General features: G+C 40.8%; 4 protein-coding genes and 1 pseudogene across 4 annotated transcripts; all 5 read right to left on the bottom strand.

The window, feature by feature from the left end:
• Nucleotides 1–177: 177 nt before the first annotated feature.
• On the bottom strand, nucleotides 178–2725 carry LOC130209295 (protocadherin alpha-3-like). The gene is made up of 2 exons (XM_056438856.1): nucleotides 352–2725; nucleotides 178–185 (listed from the first exon to the last, which is right to left on the bottom strand). The coding sequence occupies exons 1-2, from the start codon at nucleotides 2723–2725 to the stop codon at nucleotides 178–180; spliced, it is 2382 nt and encodes a 793-aa protein (XP_056294831.1).
• Nucleotides 2726–3614: 889 nt separating this feature from the next.
• On the bottom strand, nucleotides 3615–6107 carry LOC130209294 (protocadherin alpha-3-like). The gene has a single exon (XM_056438855.1). The coding sequence runs from the start codon at nucleotides 6105–6107 to the stop codon at nucleotides 3615–3617; it is 2493 nt and encodes an 830-aa protein (XP_056294830.1).
• A 99-nt stretch (nucleotides 6108–6206) lies between these two features.
• LOC130209293 (protocadherin alpha-2-like) lies at nucleotides 6207–9275 on the bottom strand (annotated as a pseudogene).
• A 799-nt stretch (nucleotides 9276–10074) lies between these two features.
• On the bottom strand, nucleotides 10075–13150 carry LOC130209292 (protocadherin alpha-8-like). Its single transcript, XM_056438854.1, has 2 exons — nucleotides 13114–13150; nucleotides 10075–12569 (listed from the first exon to the last, which is right to left on the bottom strand). The coding sequence occupies exons 1-2, from the start codon at nucleotides 13148–13150 to the stop codon at nucleotides 10075–10077; spliced, it is 2532 nt and encodes an 843-aa protein (XP_056294829.1).
• A 154-nt stretch (nucleotides 13151–13304) lies between these two features.
• LOC130209291 (protocadherin alpha-8-like) lies at nucleotides 13305–15689 on the bottom strand. Its single transcript, XM_056438853.1, has one exon. The coding sequence runs from the start codon at nucleotides 15687–15689 to the stop codon at nucleotides 13305–13307; it is 2385 nt and encodes a 794-aa protein (XP_056294828.1).
• Between the last annotated feature and the right edge of the window lie 104 nt (nucleotides 15690–15793).

Raw genomic sequence — 15793 nt, 5'->3', positions numbered from 1 at the left:
TTTATAATTACAGGATGATAGTTTGTTACGTCATTGGTTGTTCATGTCTCCGTGAAATAGTCTTGATAATATAGACTCATTCACATGACATACGTCAGCTATATTTGCTCCTCCGCCGTTTCAAATGTAAGCAAAAGCGTTTACAATTAAAATGTATGAAATAAATATAAACCAAACCTAAAGTACTGCAAAAAAATAAGAAAAAAAACAAAAGAAATGTAAGGATGTCAAAATGTGAATTACGCTGTATACTTGTTCAGACATAATTGCCGGGAGAAACAATAAAAGCCAGCATATGTGTTATCGGCACCTTGTATTGTATGGAAAAAGTTTCATTAAATGACTTCAAACCTTGCACAGAAATGTATCTTACCTCTCCAGGTGTCCTCCTGTCAGGCAGCATGAGTGTGTTGGCGTGGCTGCCCGGGACTATAGTAGATCCTATACTCATTCTGGGTCCAACTAGCATGTAGCGTTTCTCTCCAGATCTGTACTGGATGCTGTGACACAGGGTCCCGTCATAATTAGGCTCTTGTATATATTTAGAAGTGTAGTCTGTGGATTTAGAGCACTGCATTGCAACCAGCACGATGATACTGATGAGAAAAAGAGTTGAAACTGAGCCCAAAGTTATCATCAGGTAGAAAGTCACGTTATTATCATCCTCATCCTTTGTTGCACTTTTAACATCAGCGGCAGCAAAAGCCTCTTTGGGCTCCACAACTTTGACCATCACAGTAGCTGTTGCTGAGAGGGACACGTTCCCATTGTCTTTCACCAGTATGACCAGTTTATGCGCCTCGTCTGTCTCTGTGAATGAGCGAAGGGTTCTGATCTGTCCTGTATAGCGGTCCAACCCAAAGAGACTGTGGTCAGTAACTTCCTGCAGTGAAAACAGCAGCCAGCCGTTATATCCTATATCAGCGTCATAGGCTCTGACTTTAGTCACCAAGTGTCCTGCGTTCACATTGCGGGGAACCTCCTCCACACCTTCAGCAGAACCGTTCGAGCTGACTGGGTACAGGATGACTGGAGCGTTGTCGTTCTGATCCAGAATGAACACGTTCACTGTGACGTTGCTGCTGAGTGACGGAGTTCCAGAATCTGAGGCAACAACTTGGAACTGGAACGTTTTCAGACTTTCAAAGTCAAAACTTTTTAGAGCCAAAATATCTCCATTCTCAGTATTAATGTTGAGAAAGGAAGTTACTTGATTATCTTTGTTTACATCTCCGAGAATATGATAGGATATTAGAGCATTCTCAGTCTCATCACGGTCAAAAGCTTTAACAGAAAACACAGAGGCTCCTGGCTCATTAGCTTCAGTGACATAGAACGTATCAGGACTCAGTGAAAACTCTGGACTGTTGTCATTCACGTCTGACACCACAACACTTATTGTCTTTTTAGATGATAATGAAGGCTGGCCAGCATCTTTCGCAATAATTGTGACATCATACTTTGACTGTCTCTCTCTGTCCAGAGGTGATTTGGTGACTAATGAATACATGTTGTCTCGTAAAGATGGTGATAAAGCAAAAGGAACATCCTCATCAATGGAGCAAATAACTTTTCCATTGAGACCAGAGTCCAAGTCATTCACACTAATAAGGGCAACTGTAGTTCCAGGTCTGGAATCTTCAGGGATGGAGTTTGAAAATGAAGTCACTTCAATCTCAGGTGCGTTATCATTAATGTCCACTATCTTGATAATTACACTTTTTTCTGTTGTAAGAGGAACGAGACCTTTATCTGATGCCTCAATTTCAATTTCATATATGTCATTCTCTTCATAGTCTATTAAACCTCTAACAGTGATCTCACCTGTTAATGGATTGATCTCAAATATGTTTAATATATTTTGACTCATGCTGTTGCTAAATGAGTAAACCACTTCACCATTTTGTCCTTGGTCTAAATCAGTTGAATGAACTTGTATGACTTTTGTTCCGACTGCAGCATTTTCACCAAGCACAACAGAGTAAACATCTTTTGTGAAAACAGGTGCATTATCATTAACATCCAAAACATTAACTAGAATATTCATAGTACCAGATTTGGGAGGTTTTCCTCCGTCGAGTGCTGTCAGTACCAATGAGATGCTTCCTGCAGTTTCTCTGTCTAAAGGTTTTTGTACAACCAATATTGGTATTTTGCCATCTTTTCCTTTATCCTTAACTTCCAAACGGAAATGATCATTGTGGCTGAGTTTATATTGCTGCACGGAGAATTGACCGCTGTCTCGATCCCGCGAGGGTTTGAGCTGAAATCGCGCTCCGGGCAACACGGACTCAGACATCTCAAATCGTTTCTCTTTCTCAGGGAAACTGGGAGAATGGTCGTTTATATCCAGCACCTCCACTTCAACATAATGCACCTCCAGAGGGTTTTCTAGCACAGTTTTCAGATTAATTAAACACGTACTGCTCTGCGCGCACACCTCTTCTCTGTCTATCTTACGGCTCACATACAGGACACCGTCATTCTGATTCACATGGAAAAGATGATCGGCATTACTAGAAACAATCCGAAACTTCCTCTCTCTCAGTGTGCTTTTATCCAATCCCAGGTCCTTTGCTATATTTCCAACCACAGTTCCTTCGTTAACTTCCTCAGAGATGGAATATCGTGATTGCGCAGAAGCTCCGCTCCACAAAAGCACCGCAACCACGCAGCCGACCAAATATCCTCTCGCCCTTCGCCTCTCGGATCTTCTTTGTTCCATGGTTGAACCCGAAAACATCAGTAATCCATCACAAGGACAACTGCTTCGATGTATATAATTAATCCAACACGTTCTTATGCGTTCATATATATTAACTTCTTAAATACAAATACATTCGGGCAAACCGACCATCTACGTAGAAAAGGCAGAAACGATCCGGTCAGTATGGAAGTGAGAATGTTGCCAGGAGGTGGAACCAAACAGCAATGACACTAAGCTCGCGTAAGGATAATATCTCACGTTACACTGACACCACGCGAACTCCGTTATCACTGCAGAAATGTGATGGTTGTTCTGTACATTATATCAATGTTCGTTAGTTTCTTAAAACCAGGAAACGAAAAACATTTCAGCTTCATGAAGGGATTGTTTCGTATTGCAGTTCATTATGCTCATTAAGACAGCAAACTGTTTCCAGTTTTTAAATTCTCTCTCGTTAACTGTAGCCGTTTTTTCAACCATGCTGTCTTAGTTAAAATTACAGGATGCTAATTTCTTAGCAAATCGACCTGGAAAGATGGAGGCCAACTTTGAGAAACAATTATATCAAAAGTGTCTAATCTAAACTGTTCAGCTGCTTTGTGTAATACAATTAAATCTTAATAATTAAATAATAATAATTAAATTAAATCTTTTAAAGGAACATTACTATTAAATACGTTTGTTTACTCCTTATTCCATACCTGCACACTCTATTGTGCTCGGAAATAGCTAAAGTCAACATATTACAGGACCATGGACAGCGATCACTTCTCTTCTCGTAGCCAATCACTTTTACCAAAGAAGTGCACTTATCTAATTAATATATGTTATACAAAATAGAACAATATAGAAGCTGTAAAGAAACTTAAATAATGTGACAGCCAAGCAACATATCGCTCACACGCTTTTAGGTTTCTGTTTTGGTTTTAAACTCCACTGTTATCATCATTTTATGACATCGTTTTGGACATATGTCTGTCCAAGTGCACTCAGGGGGGAGTTGGAATGGCTCGCCCGTAAACATGTTTTGAAGCAATGCATTTTGTCTTACCTCTCCAGATGTCCTCCTGTCAGGCAGCATGAGTGTGTTGGCGTGGCTGCCCGGGACTATAGTAGATCCTATACTCATTCTGGGTCCAACTAGCATGTAGCGTTTCTCTCCAGATCGGTACTGGATGCTGTGACACAGGGTCCCGTCATAATTAGGCTCTTGTATATATTTCGAAGTGTTGTCTGTGGATTTAGAGCACTGCATTGCAATCAGCACGATGATACTGATGAGGAAAAGAGTTGAAACTGAGCCCAAAGTTATCATCAGGTAGAAAGTCACGTTATTATCCTTCTCATCCTTTGTTGCACTTTTAACATCAGCGGCAGCAAAAGCCTCTTTGGGCTCCACAACTTTGACCATCACAGTAGCTGTTGCTGAGAGAGACACGTTCCCATTGTCTTTCACCAGTATGACCAGTTTATGCTCCGCCTCGTCTGTCTCTGTGAATGAGCGAAGGGTTCTGATCTGTCCTGTATAGCGGTCCAACCCAAAGAGACTGTGGTCAGTAACTTCCTGCAGTGAAAACAGCAGCCAGCCGTTATATCCTATATCAGCGTCATAGGCTCTGACTTTAGTCACCAAGTGTCCTGCGTTCACATTGCGGGGAACCTCCTCCACACCTTCAGCAGAACCGTTAGAGCTGACTGGGTACAGGATGACTGGAGCGTTGTCGTTCTGATCCAGAATGAACACGTTCACTGTGACGTTGCTGCTGAGTGACGGAGTTCCAGAATCTGAGGCGACAACTTGGAACTGGAACGTTTTCAGACTTTCAAAGTCAAAACTTTTTAGAGCCAAAATATCTCCATTCTCAGTATTAATGTTGAGAAATGAAGTTACTTTATTATCTTTGCTTCCATCTCTTAGAATATGATAGGATATTAGAGCATTGTCAGTCTCATCACGATCAAAAGCTCTAACAGAAAACACAGAGGCTCCTGGCTCATTTGCTTCAGTGACATAGAAAGTATAAGGACTCAGTGAAAACTCTGGACTGTTGTCATTCACGTCTGACACCACAACACTTATTGTCTTTTCAGATGATAATGAAGGCTGGCCAGCATCTTTCGCAATAATTGTGACATCATACTTTGACTGGCTCTCCCTGTCCAGAGGTGATTTGGTGACTAATGAATACATGTTGTCGCGTAAAGATGGTGATAAAGCAAAAGGAACATTCTCACCTATGGAGCAAATCACTTTTCCATTGAGACCAGAGTCCAAGTCATTTACACTAATAAGGGCAACTGTAGTTCCAGGTCTGGAATCTTCAGGGATGGAGTTTGAAAATGACGTCACTTCAATCACAGGTGCGTTATCATTAATGTCAACTATTTTTATCATAACACTTTTTTCTGTTGCCAGAGGAGCAAGACCTTTATCTGATGCTCGAATTTCAATCTCATATTTGTCCCTCTCCTCATAATCAATTAAACCTTTCACAATTATCTCTCCTGTTAATGGATTTATATCAAATAATTTTAATAACCTTTGATTGATAGTAAACGAGTAAACTACTTCTCCGTTTGAACCCTCATCTAAATCAGTTGCATTCACTTGTATGACTGTTGTGCCTGTTGGTGCATTTTCATCCAGCATCACAAAATAAACATCTTTAGAGAAAACAGGTGCATTATCATTAATATCTAAAACATTTACTAAAATCTTAATTTCACCAGATTTGGGAGGTTTTCCTCCGTCCAGTGCTGTCAGTACCAATGAGTGGCTTCCTGTAGTTTCTCTGTCTACAGCTTTTTTAACTATTAATATTGGTATTTTACCATCTTCTCCTTTATCCTTAACTTCCAAACGGAAGTGATCATTGTCGCTGAGTTTATAGTGTTGCACTGAAAAATGACCACTGTCTGGATCACGTGCGGCATTTAATTGAATACGTGCTCCAGGTGTTACAGATTCTGACATCTCCAACGTTGTCACTTTCTCAGGGAAACTGGGAGAATGGTCGTTTATATCCAGCACCTCCACGTCAACATAATGCACCTCCAGAGGGTTTTCTAGCACAGTTTTCAGATTAATTAAACACGTACTGCTCTGCGCGCACACCTCTTCTCTGTCTATTTTACGGCTCACATACAGGACACCGTCATTCTGATTCACATGGAAAAGATGATCCGCATTACTAGAAACAATCCGATACTTCCTGTCTCTCAGTGTGCTTTTATCCAATCCCAGATCCTTTGCTATATTTCCAACCACCGTTCCTTCGTTAACTTCCTCAGAGATGGAATATCGTGATTGCGCAGAAGCTCCGCTGCACAAAAGCACCGCAACCACGCAGCCGACCAAATATCCTCTCGCCATTCGTTCCTCGGATCTTCTTTGTTCCATGGTTGAACCCGAAAGCATCATTAATCCATCAAAAAAACAACTGCGTCGATGCATATAAATAATCCAATACGTCCTTATGCGTTCATATTGATTAAATTCTTAAATATCCAGAAAATCGGACAAACCGACCATCTACGTAGAAAAGGCAGAAAAGATCCGGTCAGTATATCGAAGTGAGAATGTTGCCAGGAGGTGGAACCAAACAGCAATGACACTAAGCTCCTGTAAGGATAATATCTCACGTTACACTGGCACCACGCGACCTCAGTTATCATTGCATAAATGTGATGGTTGTTCTGCACATTATATCAATGTTCGTTTGTTTTTTAAGACCAGGAAACGAAAAACACTTCAGCTCCATGCGATTGTGTCGTTTTGCAGTTGAGTATATTTTTTAGTTACTCCAGTTTTTTTCATCGTCTCTCGTCAAGTTGAGCCGTTTTTTTCAACCACGCTGTCATAGTTATTATTACAGGATGATAGTTTGTTACGTCATTGGTTGTTCATGTCTCCGTGAAATAGTCTATATGACATAAGTCAGTTATATTTGCTCCTCCGCCGTTTCAAATGATAAAACTACCGTAAGCAAAAGCGTTTACAATTAAAATATATGAAATAAATATAAACCAAACCTAAAGTACTGCAAAAAATAAGAAAAAAAAGAGAGAAATGTAAGTATGTCAAAATGTGATTTAAGCACTTGTTCAGAATTGCCGGGAGAAATAAGAAAAGCCAGCATATGCATGTGTTATGGGCACCTTGTATTATACGGAAAAAGTTTCATTCAATAACTTCAAACTTTGCACAGAAATGTGTCTTACCTCTCCAGGTGTCCTCCTGTCAGGCAGCATGAGTGTGTTGGCGTGGCTGCCCGGGACTATAGTAGATCCTATACTCATTCTGGGTCCAACTAGCATGTAGCGTTTCTCTCCAGATCTGTACTGGATGCTGTGACACAGGGTCCCGTCATAATTAGGCTCTTGTATATATTTCGAAGTGTTGTCTGTGGATTTAGAGCACTGCATTGCAACCAGCACGATGATACTGATGAGAAAAAGAGTTGAAACTGAGCCCAAAGTTATCATCAGGTAGAAAGTCACGTTATTATCCTCCTCATCCTTTGTTGCACTTTTAACATCAGCGGCAGCAAAAGCCTCTTTGGGCTCCACAACTTTGACCATCACAGTAGCTGTTGCTGAGAGGGACACGTTCCCATTGTCTTTCACCAGTATGACCAGTTTATGCTGCGCCTCGTCTGTCTCTGTGAATGAGCGAAGGGTTCTGATCTGTCCTGTATAGCGGTCCAACCCAAAGAGACTGTGGTCAGTAACTTCCTGCAGTGAAAACAGCAGCCAGCCGTTATATCCTATATCAGCGTCATAGGCTCTGACTTTAGTCACCAAGTGTCCTGCGTTCACATTGCGGGGAACCTCCTCCACACCTTCAGCAGAACCGTTAGAGCTGACTGGGTACAGGATGACTGGAGCGTTGTCGTTCTGATCCAGAATGAACACGTTCACTGTGACGTTGCTGCTGAGTGACGGAGTTCCAGAATCTGAGGCGACAACTTGGAACTGGAACGTTTTCAGACTTTCAAAGTCAAAACTTTTTAGCGCAGATATGTATCCGATTTCCGAATTAATACTTAGGAAAGACATTATGTCATTCTGACTACTTTCTCTCACTATAATATATGATATAACTGCATTGTCATTCACGTCTTTGTCCGTTGCGGAAACAGAGAAAATTGAATTTCCAGCAGCGTTATTTTCTACCAGATAAAACTCTAAAGGAGAATGTTGAAAATGTGGCCTGTTGTCATTAACATCTGATATCTGAATACTCAATGTTTTAACAGTAGATAATGGAGGTTCACCACAATCCGTGGCTTTTATTGTTATTTCATAATGCGACACCTTCTCTCGATCCAAAACTCCTTTCGTAACAACTGAATATATGTTTTCTTTATAGGAGGGTTTTAATTCAAAAGGAACGTCTGAGGTTATGCTTGATATTATTTTTCCATTAACACCGGAGTCTTTATCTGTTACACTAAGTAATGAAATTACGGTTCCAGGCTTTGAGTCTTCCGTCACTGTATTTGCCAGTGATGTAACTTCTATTTCTGGTGGATTATCATTGACATCTTTTATCTTGATAACGACTCTACACTCACCCACTAACGGCGGTGATGCTTTATCTGATGCCTCAACATCAAGTTTGAAAACTTCGTTTTCTTCATAGTCCACAACTCCTTTAATTCTAATTTCTCCCGTTAATTTGTCTAATTCAAACACTTCATAGATTTTTCGCTTCATTGTTTTCCCAAGGCTGTATTCAATTTCCCCATTGTTGCCTTCATCAGGATCTGTCGCATTCATTTTAAATATCAAAGTACCAAACGCAGTATTTTCATATATTTCTATTTGGAAAATATCTTGAGTAAATATCGGACGATTATCATTGATGTCAATAACAATAATAGAAACATTTAGTATCGCATATTTAGGAGGTTTACCTCCATCAACTGCTATAACCAGTAACGCGAGTTTATTCTTTTTCTCTGTCTAACGTTTTCTTGAGCACTAAAAATGGTATTTTGTCGTCATCACTTTGATGGATGTCTACTTCAAAATGTTCATTTGTCGACAACGTGTATGTACGGATTGAGTTCATTCCAGCATCGGGATCACGAGCAGTGTGCAGTTGAAATCGCCTTCCTGGTAATGTATGCTCAGCTATTTCAAATATCTGTTCCCTTTCAGGAAAACTAGGAGCGTGATCATTTACATCAGTGATGTCTACAACGACGTAGTGTATTTCCAAAGGGCTTTCAACGAGGATCTTTAGCTCCATCAGACAAGCACCGCTGCCCTGGCAGAGCTCTTCCCTGTCAATGTGCTTGTCGACGTACAATGCGCCATTGTGCTGGTTTACCGCAAAGATAGCGTCCTTACTTCCAGATACAACACGGAACCGCCGAGGGACCAAAGATTTGATGTCGAGACCAAGATCCTTTGCGACATTTCCAATAACAGTTCCGTCTCGTACCTCCTCGGGAATAGAATATCTTATCTGAGCCAAAGTCAGTTCTCCGAACAGCAGGAGAGCCAAAGAAAAAGCAAACCAGGAGCAGTCCTTTGTCCGAGATTTTGAATCCATCCCCATCGTTATCCAACAACACATACACCGCAGGCTGTTACTCCAACGAACAATTATGTATGTCCAGCTCCCTGAATATCGCACATTTTCAGAAAACGAAGCGTGATTCCATCGGCTCGTGCTTGATTCAAATATCGTGTGTGCTCTGTTCACTAGAAAACAAAATCCTTGAAAGGGGAGGGATAGTATACTGTTGTCGGTTTCTCAATGTAAGAGTGACACCCAGAGGTATTTAGAAAACTGCACTATTTTAATATAATTTGAAGTCATGCATTCTTTGACAAATCCTCTGCTATAGAGGCCGATTAATTAATCATTTAAATACGTTTTATTGTGTTCGTTAACGTTATGCGTATGACACAATCCTGCGTTTAAGTCCCATAGACAGTAACATCAGGAATACTTACATTATTTACCTCTAATATTAAACCCAATAGAAACACTGCAATATATTCGAGCTTTTAATTCAGCTGGTAAAAAGAAGGAATACTATGATGACTAGATGCCAAAAACGCACTAACCACATATTCCAAAATACAGATTAAACACCGTTTTGGTCTGGGAAGCCAGACCATTTTCATTTCAGCACCATAGACAGTATTCTTAATCAAAGGAGTTTACATACATTAAAACCCACAAGAGAATAAATGAGAGCATAGAACAGCATCTCCCAACTAGTAAAGAAACTGTCAATATAAATGACTTTGACATGAACGAGACATAAACATGAGTGATAATCAAACGTTGTTGAACATTATTTTTGGTACTTTTCTCTGTTCAAACGGCTTTGGAGAAACAATAAGAATCAAACTTCGATCAATAAATCAAATAAAGAATTATATGCTCGTAAGTACATTGTAAAACACAATTTTTTAAATGATCTTACCTCTCCAGGAGTCCTCCTGTCAGGGAGCATGAGTGTGTTGGCGTCGCTGCCCGGGACTATAGTAGATCCTATACTCATTCTGGGTCCAACTAGCATGTAGCGTTTCTCTCCAGATCGGTACTGGATGCTGTGACACAGGGTCCCGTCATAATTAGGCTCTTGTATATATTTAGAAGTGTAGTCTGTGGATTTAGAGCACTGCATTGCAATCAGCACGATGATACTGATGAGAAAAAGAGTTGAAACTGAGCCCAAAGTTATCATCAGGTAGAAAGTCACGTTATTATCCTCCTCATCCTTTGTTGCACTTTTAACATCAGCGGCAGCAAAAGCCTCTTTGGGCTCCACAACTCTGACCATCACAGTAGCTGTTGCTGAGAGAGACACGTTCCCATTGTCTTTCACCAGTATGACCAGTTTATGCTCCGCCTCGTCTGTCTCTGTGAATGAGCGAAGGGTTCTGATCTGTCCTGTATAGCGGTCCAACCCAAAGAGACTGCGGTCAGTAACTTCCTGCAGTGAAAACAGCAGCCAGCCGTTATATCCTATATCAGCGTCATAGGCTCTGACTTTAGTCACCAAGTGTCCTGCGTTCACATTGCGGGGAACCTCCTCCACACCTTCAGCAGAACCGTTAGAGCTGACTGGGTACAGGATGACTGGAGCGTTGTCGTTCTGATCCAGAATGAACACGTTCACTGTGACGTTGCTGCTGAGTGACGGAGTTCCAGAATCTGAGGCGACAACTTGGAACTGGAACGTTTTCAGACTTTCAAAGTCAAACCCCTTTAGTACTGAAATATCTCCATTTTCAGAATTAATATTCAGAAAAGATGCCATATCATTACGACCGCCTTTCCCTCTAATTAAACTGTATGACACTGCTGCATTGTCATTTAAGTCTTTATCAATTGCAGTTACAGCAAATATTGATGGTCCAGGATTATTGTTTTCGTTCAAATATATTTCAAATGCACCATGTGAGAACTCTGGGACGTTATCATTCACATCTGATACCTGAATACTCAACGTTTTGACTGTGGAAAGTGGAGGCTCGCCATAATCTGTAGCTGTTATTGAAATGTCATAATGTGACACGGTTTCTCTGTCCAGTTTGTCTTTTGTCACCAAAGAGTACATGTTTTCTTTGAACAATGGTTTTAATTCAAATGGTACATCCTTTGTCAGACTGCACATGACTTTGCCATTCAGGCCAGAATCAATATCTGTAACACTGATGAGAGAGACCACAGTTCCGTGTTTTGAATCCTCGAGGACCATGCTAGATATTGATGTTACCTCTATTTTTGGTTGATTGTCATTGACATCTTGGATCTTTATTATAACTCTGCAGTCCGTTGTTGTTGGTGGCTGACCTCTGTCAGAAGCCTGGACGTCTAACTTAAAAACATCAGCTGTCTCATAGTCAATTTGTCCTTTAACTCGAATCTCGCCAGAATGTCTGTCTAGAGTAAATAACTTGTACACCTTGGAATTAATGTCACCTCCAAAGGAATACTCGACATCCCCATTAGCTCCCTCATCGAAATCAGTTGCTTGGACTTTTGTCACAACTGTTTCTAAAGCAACATTTTCTTGTAATATCACAGAATAAACCTCCTTCGAAAAAGTAGGTCTGTTATCATTGATATCAAGAACCATTATGGTGAGATTAAGATTAGCAGATTTCTGTGGTGTTCCTCCATCCATAGCGGTTAAAATCAAGCTATGGTTCGTTTTCTGCTCTCTGTCCAACTGCCTCTGCAACACTAAGAAGGGGATTTTATCTTCGCCTCTTTCTCGAATTTCAAGATTAAAATGATCATTTGGACTAAATTTATAGCGCTGGACTGAATTTATTCCAACATCTGGATCGCGTGCGCCTGGTAACTGAAATCGCGCTCCGGTCAAAGTATTCTCTGTTATTTCTAAAACCTTTTCTTTCTCGACAAACGTCGGTGCATGGTCGTTTGTATCCGTTATTTCTACTGTGACATAATGGATCTCAAGTGGATTTTCAACAACAATTTTCAGATCTAATAAACAATCAACATTTGTGTCGCACAGCTTTTCTCTATCGAGATTTGTATGAACATACAAAACGCCATTGTTCGGGTTTACCTCAAATAGCGCGTCGTGAGGTCCAGACACAATACGGAAACGCCGGTGTATCAATGTACCGACATCAATGCCCAAATCCTTGGCAACATTTCCAATAACTGCTCCCAGTTTAACTTCCTCTTGAATCGAGTATTTGATTTGAGCGGAAATCAGCTCACCAAAGCCAAACATGAGAGAGAAAAGCAGAGGACCCGACCAAGACCTCATTCTGCCTCTTTGTCCTTTGTTTCCGTTGGTGTCGTTTTTGAAATAGCATCCAAAAATATATTCCTCTTCAAACTCCACTTCTACTCCTGATATTGTATCTCAGAAAACCAGGTCCGCGACGGAGAGATCGAACCAGAAAAGATGGTATATTATTTGCGTATACGAGCTGAAATACACAATGTAAAAGGGGCAGAGTCCATTTCGACTGAAGCCTTATTAATTCTCCAATGTAACACTGACACCCAGTGGACCAGCACCTTATTGTGTTCAGTCAAAAGGAAAGATAATAAAAAACATGAAACAGAAAAATTCCCGTAACAAAGTGTCGTGCAAAGAAATGTTCAATTAGTTTAGAGCTCAAACACAGTATCGCATAAACGTGTTGAAATAGTTTAGTAGCCCGTTGCCTGTCACCCTAAAGTATATTTCCACTAGAACCAGGAATTACAATAGAGGTTAAGATATGCCTAACACAAGCCTTCAGCTCCGTCGGCAGCGCAATACTGACGACATTTTCAAGTGTCGCTAAAAAAAGAAAAATGCTCTCTCCTCTGTTACAGATACTTAAAAAAAACAAAAAAACGAGTAAAATCACCGTGACCAGATTCTAATGAACGAAAGAACACAAACGTTCATGCTGGTAGCGCTGAACTACATGGCAACACATTTTTAAAGGCCAAGAACCTGACAGCATTGCACATTGCCAGACTTTGACCAAAAGGACATGACAACAAAAAAGTATTACAAAATACTATATATATATATTCATTTCAACAAGAAGCCTATAGTCAAGCAAAAAGCTACTATATAAATAGAATCCGTTAGTTATAAAAATCATACATCGGGCTTACCTCTCCAGGAGTCCTCCTGTCAGGCAGCATGAGTGTGTTGGCGTGGCTGCCCGGGACTATAGTAGATCCTATACTCATTCTGGGTCCAACTAGCATGTAGCGTTTCTCTCCAGATCTGTACTGGATGCTGTGACACAGGGTCCCGTCATAATTAGGCTCTTGTATATATTTAGAAGTGTAGTCTGTGGATTTAGAGCACTGCATTGCAACCAGCACGATGATACTGATGAGAAAAAGAGTTGAAACTGAGCCCAAAGTTATCATCAGGTAGAAAGTCACGTTATTATCCTCCTCATCCTTTGTTGCACTTTTAACATCAGCGGCAGCAAAAGCCTCTTTGGGCTCCACAACTTTGACCATCACAGTAGCTGTTGCTGAGAGGGACACGTTCCCATTGTCTTTCACCAGTATGACCAGTTTATGCTGCGCCTCGTCTGTCTCTGTGAATGAGCGAAGGGTTCTGATCTGTCCTGTATAGCGGTCCAACCCAAAGAGACTTTGGTCAGTCACTTCCTGCAGTGAAAACAGCAGCCAGCCGTTATATCCTATATCAGCGTCATAGGCTCTGACTTTAGTCACCAAGTGTCCTGCGTTCACATTGCGGGGAACCTCCTCCACACCTTCAGCAGAACCGTTAGAGCTGACTGGGTACAGGATGACTGGAGCGTTGTCGTTCTGATCCAGAATGAACACGTTCACTGTGACGTTGCTGCTGAGTGACGGAGTTCCAGAATCTGAGGCGACAACTTGGAACTGGAACGTTTTCAGACTTTCAAAGTCAAAACTTTTTAGAGCCAAAATATCTCCATTCTCAGTATGAATGTTGAGAAATGAAGTTACTCTATTATCTTTGCTTCCATCTCTGAGAATATGATAGGATATTAGAGCATTCTCAGTCTCATCACGGTCAAAAGCTTTAACAGAAAACACAGAGGCTCCTGGCTCATTAGCTTCAGTGACATAGAAAGTATAAGGACTCAGTGAAAACTCTGGACTGTTGTCATTCACGTCTGACACCACAACACTTATTGTCTTTTCAGATGATAATGAAGGCTGGCCAGCATCTTTTGCAATAATTGTCACATCATATTGTGACTTTGTTTCTCTGTCTAGAGGTGATTTGGTGACTAATGAATACATTTTGTCGCGTAAAGATGGTGATAAAGCAAAAGGAACATCCTCACCTATGGAGCAAATAACTTTTCCATTGAGACCAGAGTCCAAGTCATTTACACTAATAAGGGCAACTGTAGTTCCAGGTCTGGAATCTTCAGGGATGGAGTTTGAAAATGACGTCACTTCAATCACAGGTGCGTTATCATTAATGTCAACTATCTTAATGATGACACTTTTTTGTGTAGCCATTGGAACAAATCCTGTATCTGATGCTTGAATTTCAATCTCATATTTGTCCCTCTCCTCATAATCTATTAACCCTTTCACAATTATTTCACCTGTCGAAGGATTTATATCAAAAAGTTTTAATAATCTATGATTGACAATACTGCTAAATGAGTAAACAACTTCTCCGTTAGGACCGGCATCTAAATCAGTTGCATTCACTTCAATGACTGTTGTGCCGGTTGGAGCATTTTCATCCAGCATCACAGAATAAACATCTTTAGAGAAAACAGGTGCATTATCATTAATATCCAAAATATTTACTATAATTTCCATTTCTCCAGATTTTTGAGGTTTCCCTCCATCCAGTGCTGTTAACATTAGTGACTGTCTTTCTGCAATTTCCCTATCTAAAGATTTCTGCACGATTAAAAAAGGTATTTTACCATCCTCTCCCTTATCTTTAACTTCCAAACGAAAGTGGTCATTTGGGCTGAGTTTATACTGCTGAACAGAGAAAATACCACCGTCTGGATCTCGTGCGTGTTGTAGAGGAATACGTGCTCCAGGTAACACAGACTCGAAAATCTCCAACGTTGTCACTTTCTCAGGGAAACTTGGAGAATGGTCGTTTATATCCAGCACCTCCACGTCAACATAATGCACCTCCAGAGGGTTTTCTAGCACGGTTTTCAGATTAATTAAACACGTACTGCTCTGCGCGCACACCTCTTCTCTGTCTATTTTACGGCTCACATACAGGACACCGTCATTCTGATTCACATGGAAAAGATGATCGGCATTACTAGAAACAATCCGATACTTCCTGTCTCTCAGTGTGCTTTTATCCAATCCCAGATCCTTTGCTATATTTCCAACCACAGTTCCTTCGTTAACTTCCTCAGAGATGGAATATCGTGATTGCGCAGAAGCTCCGCTCCACAAAAGCACCGCAACCACGCAGCCGACCAAATATCCTCTCGCCCTTCGTCTCTCGGATCTTCTTTGTTCCATGGTTGAACCCGAAAACATCAGTAATCCATCACAAAGAGAACTGCGTCGATGTATATAAATAATCCAACACGGCCGTATGCGTTTAAATTGATTAATTTCTTAAA

Source organism: Pseudoliparis swirei, chromosome 19 (assembly GCF_029220125.1).
Source record: "Pseudoliparis swirei isolate HS2019 ecotype Mariana Trench chromosome 19, NWPU_hadal_v1, whole genome shotgun sequence".
Taxonomy (NCBI): Eukaryota; Metazoa; Chordata; class Actinopteri; order Perciformes; family Liparidae; genus Pseudoliparis; species Pseudoliparis swirei.
Note: the sequence above shows the minus strand (reverse complement) of the source record. Positions and strands in the feature narration are given on the sequence as shown.